General features: G+C 36.7%; 1 protein-coding gene across 1 annotated transcript in view; it reads right to left on the bottom strand.

Moving 5' to 3' along the window:
• Positions 1-2,354: 2,354 nt before the first annotated feature.
• syndig1l (synapse differentiation inducing 1-like) overlaps positions 2,355-11,711 on the bottom strand; it is a 30,425-nt gene continuing 21,068 nt past the window's right edge. Inside the window, exon 4 of the mRNA XM_088925263.1 lies at positions 2,355-7,312. Coding sequence (XP_088781389.1) covers positions 7,154-7,312 — 159 coding nt within the window. The 3' untranslated portion in view covers positions 2,355-7,153. The remainder of the gene's footprint in view (positions 7,313-11,711) is intronic.

Below are 11,711 nucleotides of genomic sequence, written 5' to 3'. Positions count from 1 at the left end.
ATTGCATGAGTTTAAAGGGAGAGAAAATCCAGATCTAAACAGTACTCGAACTTTTCTGTTGTCTAAGAGTTCATGTGCCTTCCTGAGTAACACGAAACACGAATAATATAACTGAGAAGAAATGTCATTTAGAGAGATATAACTCGGTTTTCTGCATCCTCAGCTTTTCACACAACCAGAGAGTTGTAACACAAATTCTATTCTACCCTCTTTTAATGAAAAAGAATGAGCAGTCAACACAATCGGTTTCTGAACCACCCAAATAAGAGTGTCATGGTCATTGTCAAATCCATCATTGATTTACTTATTCCAGTGTTCTCTAAGAAGGAAAATCCTGCTGATCATAATCATTCCACGCTTGAGGAATGGTTATTTTACAAAGTGCTTATAGTTTACAGTGGCACATTAAATAGTCCCATTTCAATACCATTGTATTAGACCAATGCTTATTTTTGTGATTTTCCAATATCTACTCAAACATGTAATCTAAATATGCAGTTCTCACCCAGTCTGGCATCCTTGTATTATGAATCTTAAAGCAGTTTTTGCCGAAACAAAGCCTAGAAAGATAAGGGACATATTTTGATACTGTATGTTAAGAGAATCATAAAATACAGATGTGGAGAGATTCTTTTTCATTTCCCACAGCAGCGGGCTTTTTGAGATCAAAAGGAGATTTTAACTCAGAAAATGTTTCATGTTTCAGTTAAAAAGTTCAGTTAATACTATTTGACCTGATTTGAAAAGACACCCCAAACAATTTTGTCGCAGCCAAGTGGTACAGAGAAGATAAATTGCCTAAGTGGCATTTAAGTTAAGGGCTGATAAATAAGAAAGGCGGTCCCTTTAAAGATAATAATTTTAATAATCCTGATTCTGGTGCAGTTTGGACTTTCACTTTGGTTTAGATGAACAGTGCTGGTGCTCAGACACAATACTCATTTCTATTTTGTTGATGGGATGAGGTAGGTTTGTTCTTTAACAGACTGCAGTGAATGTTTCTGAACTGCTGTTGAGCTCACACAGATGGCACCCACATATATCTGAGCCAATTTATCAGCAAACAAAGGAAATTGCACAGTGTGATGGCTGAAGACCAAACATAAACACGGAAACAGTGATACATTCGCCGGGATTATACGCTAAACTAGCTATCACTCTGTGCACTGCTGTGCTTGTGAAATTCTAAACAACAAAGAAATGAACCATAGCTATAAACAGCATGAGGCATAATGATGGGCAAACACATAGAGCTTTATTTTTATGGGGGCAAGTATAGGCTGTTTCTATAAACTTTAGATGTGGAACTGCAAGAGCTTACTGTAATGCTTAGAAAAGATGATGGATAAGAATAAGAAGGCAGAATGGTAATAATAAAAATAAAGAATGGTAGAAGCTTAGCAAAATGAAAGGATGAATATAATGGTTTTTATATGGAATGGTGTCTTGAGGAAAAGTGAGATTGTAAAAAAGAAAGCTTATTTAATGTCCTCATTATTTTTAAATTTAAAGAAATAAGCACAATGCTGACAGTAGTTTATAAAGATAAAAGTGAAGATTTGTTCTGGTAAGGCATGTAGATTTCCTCTCTGTCATAAGAATTTTATATCAGTGAGCACTTTTAACATTTTCATCTTAACGAAGATGGTCATGTTTCTGTCATGGTTTCAGGACGTAATGTTTAAACAGATGTACCGTAGATAATGCACAGAATTAGAAGAGCCTTTCAGATTCATGGACTGCGTTTTCAGGCACTCACAGACATGCGTTAGTGTTTAAATGTCTAGACACTTAGTCCGAGTCTAAGGAAGAATATGTCTCAAAATATCATCCCGTTAGAAAGTGGTCTTTACCCATGTTTTCTTGTCATTTTCTTGAGATGCGTAGCAATGTAAGAATGATTTCTTTCATGTATACATGATAGGGGAAATCATGTGTTATATGAGTCAAACCAAATAGTAAGAAGGGTTGAATTAGTAAGAAATAGCTTCTCAGGTCAAGTGTGTTTGATCCTGAAACCAAAGCCCTGAACCAATATTACTTTTTAGTTTCTACACTACTAAAGTTGAGTTTATCACACTGCAGAGTAATAGTAAAGTTATCACAGAAAAGGATAGTAAATCATAGTGTGATTAAGGTAAAGAAGTGCTCAACATTGATAAAGACTTTGGAAGACTACTGCGAAGTAATTAATTATATACCCATGGTGAATTCAAGGCAAAACTATAGATGAAATTGCCCAGATTTAGCATGTTAAAGTCATAAAAGTCCATCATGAATTATTACCGGTTTCCAGCTATAATTATAATATAAGAAACTCTTGACTTAAAAAAAGCAACAGAGGAGACAATGGATTGTTCATGTTTTTATTATTTATAAATCACATATTACTGTCTCCCAGATTCAGAGCAAACAACCTGCACAAAAGGAGAAATACTCAAAGCAGAGGCCGTTATTTTCTTGGTAAACAGGGAAATGCAAGACAATTCATTAACATTCGATGTTCTTTTTAGGAGATGGTCTTGTTCTGCCGATACTGTAGAAAATCCAAAAATGTACTTTTTTTCCACTTGCAAAGATTTCCTCTGTTCTGAAGAAATTTTCTGAACATGTAACAGAAACTGTTTGGAGATGTTTAATTTGTCTGCCATAAAAAAGCAAGGTGTCATTTTATAGTCAGCCTTTATGCCATATTTTATCACTTATTTACACATTTTGTTAACAAGAATCAGAATATATCTATTATAAACATGGATTATAAAGTACCCAAAATAATGAATACCTATGAATGTTATGAGACTCACATACCTTATTCTTTCTTATATTTACAATTACCTTTTTATCAAATACCTTTTAAAATTAAATGGTATTTTTGACAGAATACATATTTATATATATGTACATGTATATATATATACACATATTTAAAATTATTATGGAATTAGCTAATTTTGCTTGAATGCCACATTAAGTAGCACAAATGACACTTTATGAATATTTTATAACCATCACATAATACCATATGTTATAACAACATTCACAAACCTTTATAACCACATTTTCCCACAACATACATAAGTATTCATATATACTCTAATAGTATTGTCTACTATACAATAGTATAACATGTATAATATTTGTATGATTCATATGACATATAACAAATATTCTGGGAATTAGTATGAATACTTCTGCAGATGTAATATCTGGAATGTGAAATTTATGGAAAAAGGATTGTTAAGAGATTTGAATGTTGTTATATTGCATTATGTATCCAACACAAAAGGTGCTGTATAGGCTGCACAGTTTGTTATTCAACTAATTATATCAGTGGCTCTCAGTGCAAATACTGAATATAAGCAGTATTTTAGAAAGACGAGTCCTCAATATGGTGGCTGGTTGCTATGGGAACACAAGAGGTTAACGAAAGGCTAAAAATGATCAAAGGCCATTGGGGCTCTTCCAAGAAATGAAGGTTATGCTAATCTCTTGTTTAGTATAAATAGGTACTATTTGCAGACCGTCATTGACGTGGGTTCTCTGATAACTAAATTTCTCTTTATTTTATAATCCGTCAACATGGAATTTGAAAGTTTGAAAGTTTTAAAAGTAGAATTTCAGGAATTATTGTGTCATACAATAAGTGATTAAATTAATACCCATGTCAGTGTACTTCATGTACTTAAACTGCAGAGTAAAAAGTGCGAATTATCTAATTATATAGATATATTTTAGGTGGGTAGCTGCATCAGCATGCGTAGGCTGCAAAGGAAGAAGTAATAAGTTTATTCCATGCTGAAAAAAAGAAGAAAGAGAACACAACATTTCGGCCGTGGAGCCTTCTTCAGGTGTGAGCCTCACACCTGAAGAAGGCTCCACGGCCGAAACGTTGTGTTCTTTTTCTTCTTTTTTTCCAGCATGGAATAAACCTATTACTTGTTCCTTTGCTAGATATATTTTAGATGATTTTTGAAAATCTCTCCAGTTTTTTAAACTGGAGAATGGATTTTGGAATGGATTTAGTCTGACTGACTGATCTGTGCTTCTGATTGTGGGACTAGAAACTGAACTTGTTTATAGTGCCTTTCACAGGATAGACTTTAAAGTAAATTAATTTTCAATTTGAAAGGCCTCTACTGAAAGCTAATTGTAAACCGTAAGAGGTATGTATGACTAATTAATAACCTGCAAAGAAAACTGGAATTGATAATATGGGTTCTGATGGGTGACTGAACCGAATGAAAGCCATTTGCTGACTTTTAATGGTTGGAAAGAGATCATAGGCCTTTGACATTAGATCTCATGACAAAGAAGAAGCATGTGGGAAAACGCCTATTTAAAGCTTTCCATCTTCTTCAGCTACAGAGGCAACTTGATGTGATCTTGTTTGCGGTCAATTAAAACTCGTATTTGTATTTATCTTGACCTAATCTTGAACTATCTTGTATTTATTGTGAACTAATTCTTCCATTTGGTACAGAATAGCTCTAACATTGCCTAGCATCACAGAAGGGGGAAATGATATGTGCGTAGGCAGTATCTGTGTGCACACGCTGCTTGTGTGTTTAGTTCAAATGGCAAAATGGATGGTCCTCCACAGCTGTCATATACAGGGAGGAAAATAGGAGACAAGATTATGCAGTGGTACTGGGTTTGAATAGGTCCTTAACTGTTGTTCCTGAGCTCTCTTCATGCATTCCTCAAGACAATTGCAATCTTTGAAAACCATATGGCTGTGCAAGGACTGTTTTCAATGCCATCGGAAATTCATTTTTAAAGTTTTTTTCCAAGCCCAAAACTGTCTTGAGAAGAATCATGATTACTATAAACATTTTGTGAACTAAACAAAATCCTAGCACATTCTTTTTTCATTTTGATGAACTTCTTTTGGACGTGAAAGTAACAATCTATTGATCAGGATCTGATCTTAAAAATGATACATTTTTTACAGACCTTATGTTGATTCTGTTTTATATGCTGTTGTAATCTTAACATTGGAGGCTTTTCATTTCTTTTCTCACCAGCAAAGGCAGAAAGCAAAGGCAGGGACATAATAGATTGAATATGTGCCTCTACTAAGTAATTGTGCATTAGTAACTATATTCCAATCAAATATATTAATTAGGAACGCATGGTTAAATGAATGAGGCTTTACATGACAGTTCATATGCTGTTTCTGCCTTTAAACAATATTGCTGGCAAGGCAATTTGTAATGTCTCACACCATCTTGAAGCCTAATCTTTTCACATTCCTCTCCTATTCTTTAATCAATAACAGTACTGTGACAAGTAAAGTGTGTTACATTGCTTGTATACTGTATATCCACATTAAGGTCTATTATAGCCCCTCTCAGTGGTTTCTAAATATTTCATCAATCATCACTTGCAGATCTGATGAAAAATATCTGGAACGGAATCTAGCCATTCTGCTCAGGCCTTTTATGTGCAACATAAATCCAGGCTCATTATGAATGCTTTCAACCAGTATGTTCAATAGTTTATATGCCAGGATACACAGATTGCTATCTTTATAACCATGCCATATAATGTAACAAACACACTTTTAAAATGTGAATTTCAGCTTAGTATTCATGAAAGCCAGGGGACAATATTAAATAGATGTAGAGTTCCAGGCTGCGTCCATAGCTCTGCAAGAAAACCAGAACCTGTTGTTCGGGGCTATTTATGCACCAGGGCAGGAAAGTTTGTGAAAGTGGTCAAGATTAGGGTTTGACCTCCTTCTGAACTTTTGTTTCAAAGCCCATTAATTATTAAGTTAAGAAATTAGTGGTTCTTAAAATGTTTTCACTTTTGTCATACTTAAACCAAGGCTTACAGGACAGAAAGATAATTAGTTTATATCTCTACCTCACCAAATTAAAATATATATTCAGGTATAGTTGGTTTACAATTACTTTAATGGCTGTTGTTTTGGTAAGCATGACTTATTCCCTGTCAGCTCCAATTTCTTCAGACATGGGATTAATAAAAGACTTTTCCTTTTTATTCAGGCACACTACATTCTGAATATTCTCTTTGTTCCTCAGCAAAGAGCATGCTGTCAGTACATGTCACCTTAAAGCTGAAGAACGAATGGTACCAAACTCTAGATTTTAAGAACTGAAAGAAATATCCTTGATGAAACGAGTAGCAGGAACAATCTGAATGAAAAAACAAAAGGTTGTCAATCTAAATTTGGCATAATCTAAAACCTGAAATACACGGAAATTCTTAATAGTTGGATGCTATATGTTTCAAACTTTGCTATGAACCAACAATGCATATTTTCTTCTCTGCTCAGAATATTTTATTAACTTGAAAAGCATATTTTTTTGTCATCTTTCCAAGCTATAATATCTACGATGCTAGATGCGACTGAAACATTTCTTTCCAGTGTTCTTTTTTTCCTCTTTACCGTGCGCTTATCACAGTACCGAAATAGATCTCGCAGGAATCATTTGAAGAGTCCTTTTAATGCTGGAAGCAGGCCTTGATGGCGATTCTAGATAAACACTTGGACAAATACTAGCCATTTTGGAACAGAACCGTTTTCACACAAAACGACACCATCTGTACATCACGGCTCATTTAAAAACACAGAAATGTAATGCACTCCGCATTGTTTTCAACTTGTTGTGGGAAATCTGCAGTGATTTTCCTATGAACCTTCAGAAAATGCTTTTATGGTTTCTATAAATTATGAGGGAGCAGTAGCAGTCGGCCTCCAATTTTCTACCTGAAAACACAACCTTAATTATATAAATGGAGGGGGGAAGGAGTCCAAGAGGGTTAGAGCTCAGCTTGCTTTTAATCCTTTCTCATTGTCTTTCTAAAGGCTCTTTCAATTGTTGGAAATTGGTTTGTTTGTGGAGTAATACTGCTTTGTATTTCTCTGTCTAAAACACTTTAAAATACGCTAGGGTTCAAAGACTTAACTGGGCCTGTGGTAACAGGTTAGGAGGTGCACTCCAGATCAATAAGCTCTTTGTTTTACGTCTATTCATTAAGGTAAAATTTCAGCATACTCCCCTTCCCCTCCTCCCTTCTCCTTCTCACTTTAATCCAAACTGACAAGCAGACATAGAGTAAAATAGCCAATAATACATGCTGCTGTGTGTGGCATTAGTACCATTTCACCACTCTCGTCCAGATGCTATACATGTCCTGATTTAGACAGATAAGCAATCAGGGCCACGACGACACCAACATACACCCCCGTGCCAATGGTGATGGAAAGGGCCGCCAGGAACAGAGCCCTTCTGGAGGCGGAGCTTGCCAAGGGGAAGTCTCCCTTGGCGATGGCTTTGCTGGTCTGAAGAAAAAACAAACAAAAAAAAAACAGAAAAATATGAGCAAATACAAATCAGGAGCTGGGAGAGGACGTCCAGTGTGCAATCATAATCACCAACGTGGTGCTTTTAGTTTAAAAAGTGCTTAACTAGGATCGCATTATGTAGATCAGAGGAAGAGGGGTGGGAAGGATTTGCTTTGTTGTTTCTTTACTCAAGCAGGGTTGAAATTTAGTTGGCAAAACCAGAGCAAGCAAGGCTTTGATATTCTTCCCATTAATTTTCTATAGGCCCTGTTTAGCAACATCCAGACCGAAGGGATTTAGGAAGAAATTAACATGGTTAATATCAAAATAAAGCATCTTAATGATATTAATTCTAAAGAATTGAAGTGATTTTGTCCCATCTCCACTTTCTGAATAGTCCAACACAACCTGTATCAAAGCCTCATGAATATTTCAAGACAGTGTACCTTGAATTGCTTTAAACTGTTGATTTTTATGATGGGAATCTGAGCAGGGATCTATAGTGTTTGTCTTGCAGCAACCTCTTATGCTCTGTTTATAGGAAAGGCTCTTTATGAAAATTAAAATTGCTCACAAAAATCAATCTGACAGCACAGATGGAAAGCAGATTTCACTTCCTCCTGCCACAGCTTTGATTGCGTAAATAATTTCTTTTCTGAACTATTTCATTATTTATGTATTTTGTTTCCATTTTGTCGGTCTAAAACGGGAGTTTCAATATTATTCTCCTGATCCTGAAGCGTGTCTGCTTGGCAGGAAACATTCCAATTTTACTGTTTGTTTTAAATTGGGCACATTTTATTTCATGAAAAGAAAAGCGCCCACAGAGGGGCTATATGCTCAATGGCACAGCTGCTCCAAATGAACTGAGATATTCACCTAATGAGCTCTCTTCAGCCTAAGCTGAAAGATATTAATAGAATGAGCTAGACAGTGTCTTTTCATTTTTGAGAGTTTTCAGTTGAAGAGGGAAATGAGGTTAAAAGGCAAAGGTGAGGCAAAGGAAAAAAAAAACACCTCAGGATGAAGTAGCCATTAGTTTCCATGGAAACCGAGTGAGGATTAAAACAGGGAATACTGCTTATACACTAAGCCTATTACTACACCCCAGTGGGGGAAATGTGATTCAGCATCTTTATTTAGACCTGCATACCTGTTTCTATTTTTATTAAGAGTACTTTAAAAGTCTTTGGAGGAATGGTGTTTTTCAACAGAGAAAATATAATTGCAAAACACTTTCCTGTGTGAGAAGAATAAGAATGTAGAGCAGACCATTGTGATACAATGATGCAATTTAAAGCCTCATAGGAGATAATGGGGTGTCTAAAGTTGATTAGGGCTGTGCAATATTGTAAGACTGTTTAAACAAGCTCCTTAATTATTTAATGTTTTCTACTTGTTAGAAATTAATTAAGAACACAGTAGGACAAACCTACATGGACTAGACTGGAAGGGCAATATCTTGTGTTTCACTGGCCTGGAGCAGTGTTCTCAATACTGGTTCTGAAGCACCAATGTGTCTGCTGGGTTTTGTGTGCCTGTTCATTAGCAATTGATCTCCTGTTAAGAGAGCTGTTTAGTCAGAAGGAAGGGAGCAAATTTGGGATCTGCAAATTGAGGAGAGACTCCATGACATTCTGTGTGCTGAATGTGTATTTTATCAGGGAGCAGTTTTAAAACCAAGTGCGGGAAAGGTCTAAACCAGCAAGCAGCACAGTTACCGGCTGCAATTAGCACTGGTGACTGAAGGTCCAGCTGGGACAAAACCCACAGGCACCCCAGGACCAGGACTGAGACCTTCTTGCATAGAGCACATGAGCCACTGAAACCATATGGTTTTCAAATCTGCTGTCTGAAGTACCCAACCAGCAAACAGAGATCATTTTGTTTCCCTAGTTTAAGATAGAGCTATACTTTGATAAACAGGACCACATCTATTAAACGTCTGCAATATCTGGCACATACATATAATCTTTACGCAAGGAAAAGGTCGAAACTAAAAGACAAGAACAAAGGAGTAACAGAATGCTTTTTAACAAGTCCTCTATTGCAAGTGGTTTGATCATGATCAAAATATATACAGTATATATATGTAGTTAAAGCAGGAAAAATAGATTGATTAAAAAATGTGTGTATAGTTAATTTTCAACGTGTCATTAAGCAAATAGGGGAGCTCAGATTTTCATCTCCTGAAAGATTGCTCTAATTTTGTTTTGCCTCATCACGAAAAATGTTAATTAGCGGTGTTAACATCCTTATTACCTATCTTGTCAAAACAAAAAATAATCAGCTCCTTTGCACCTCGTGCTCATCATAGCCACTTTGGAGCAAAGTATTAGTCTTCTACGCAAAATAAATAAACTGTTTTGGAGATGATTTATATGTAAATGTTACATCTAACCTAATACTTCCATGGACCTAAACCTGAGTAAACTCACACAACTGATATTTTCTAAATACAGTTTGGAGGTTGTTTTAAAAGCCTGTACACTAAAGTGTCGAGTTACTGTACATTTTTAGATGCTCTGTGTTGTAATTTGGGATCTGTAAAGCTTTTTTGCTTTAGATTTGGTAGTCATTTCCTCCCTTTCTCTATCTTTTGTTTTCCCCAAACCAGAGTACTACCTGTCCTAGTTCACCACTGCAATCAGAAGTGAATGCCACTGCTGCCACTTCTCACTCTGTGGGTCCAGAATATTAATAGCCAGCCTCTGGTATCAGTCATTAATTTGTAAGGTTCAGTCGCTTGGGTTCCCAGAAGGAACAAGAGGTCACTGGCACACTTCACCCCAAGCTTTGCCTGTGCTCCATCTCCCTAATCAGTCCCAGAAGTCCTGAGCTTAATGTGAGTCACAGGCAGGGAGCAGCCAAGCACAGCTGTCTTAGATTCAAGCTCAGAACTGCCAGACAGCAGGGCCCAACCCACACTGCAAACAAAGCACTTTCAGTGTGAGCCCCTTGATGGCAAGGTGAACTTTATTTTTATGGCTCAATACTATTCTTTTTTCATAAACTTAACCCACCTGAAGCAGAATCACAATTTTGTCTTTACGTCTCAGCTCACAATGCCAGTGAGCTTCAGAAAGGAAAGATGTAGGAAGGGCACACAGGCTCTTCCAAACCACCCTCCTATTGAGCTAATCATCTTTTGACGTGGTATGAACTTCACAGACGTTCTGCACTGATTTGAGGACTGACATGCCCCTTGCCAGTAGGCTTTACTCACTGCCAGCCTTCACGCTGAGAGAGCACTGACAGAGACTCAGCCAGCTAATCCCAGCCCTGATCCCTGGCAGTGTGGAGTGTAGTTGTGCACTGCTGCATGAGGAATTCTGGTTATAGCAGGCTGGTGACATGATCCTGACTCAGAAATGTGAAGTCTGGATCACAGCACTCAACCTGTGCTTGGGGTGAGGATCTTTACCAGCTGAGCCACACAGGAGCCCCTGAATTTGAGAGTCACTGCAATCCCATGTAATTCTTCATAAAAATCAGCTACTGTAAAAGTCGTGACTTTAGCACTCAATAAACACCACTGCTTGAATCAGCATTAGTCTGCTTTCTTTCTCTTGTTTACTTCTGGAATAACAGCTTCAGGTATGATGTAGCTGTCAAAGTGGTGACTTTTGGCACTGTTGTTACAGAACATGGCCTGTTAATCTTTCAAAAGTTATTGATTTCTTTTCTACACAGAGGCTGTGATTAATGTGTTACTTTGACACTCAGGAGAATTTTTATTTTATTTGAGTTTTTTTTTCTGTTTTTATAGTGTATATTTACTTTTTAAACTTGATATGTGAAGAAATGTCTTGTAGCATGGTCTTAAAGGAAAGGTGGAAAAAAAACAATAATGGTGGTTTTACAATTTTAAACTGTCGCCTTCATTTACCAAAATAATGTGTTAGAATGAGCCACGAGTTGCAGATCAGGAAAGTCTGGGCCATGGGGACAGAAATGACATATTAATCATCATCTTTTAAAAAAATCATCTCAAATTATAAAAGTTAGTACTGCAGGAATGCTTACTTCTGATACATTGAGAACTTTCTGTAAAATACTGTAAAAACTGTCCACGGCAATTATTGAAGTCATGATATATTTCTTCCATCCATTACCAGAAGCCTCATTAGCCTGGTGTGAGCTGCAGAAAGCCTTAGGGAGCTCTGATGCGATAGCACTAACTGCCACACCACTGTCGCCACTGACAAATCACTTCTCAATACATTTTTGCACAATTATTATTTTGGCATCACAAAAGCAAATATTTTCTTACATGTATTAAAAATAATTCGTGGGGACCTTTTCTTTGATTGCAGTGCTCTTCAGGCGCTCTCATACAGTATGCCCGCCTGTTACATTCTGCAAGAGCTTGTTGATGTTGAAGTGCGGGCACAGG

This window comes from Atractosteus spatula, chromosome 9, assembly GCF_055471065.1.
Source record: "Atractosteus spatula isolate fAtrSpa1 chromosome 9, fAtrSpa1.hap1, whole genome shotgun sequence".
Taxonomy (NCBI): domain Eukaryota; kingdom Metazoa; phylum Chordata; class Actinopteri; order Semionotiformes; family Lepisosteidae; genus Atractosteus; species Atractosteus spatula.
This window is presented reverse-complemented; position numbering and strand designations above follow the sequence as displayed.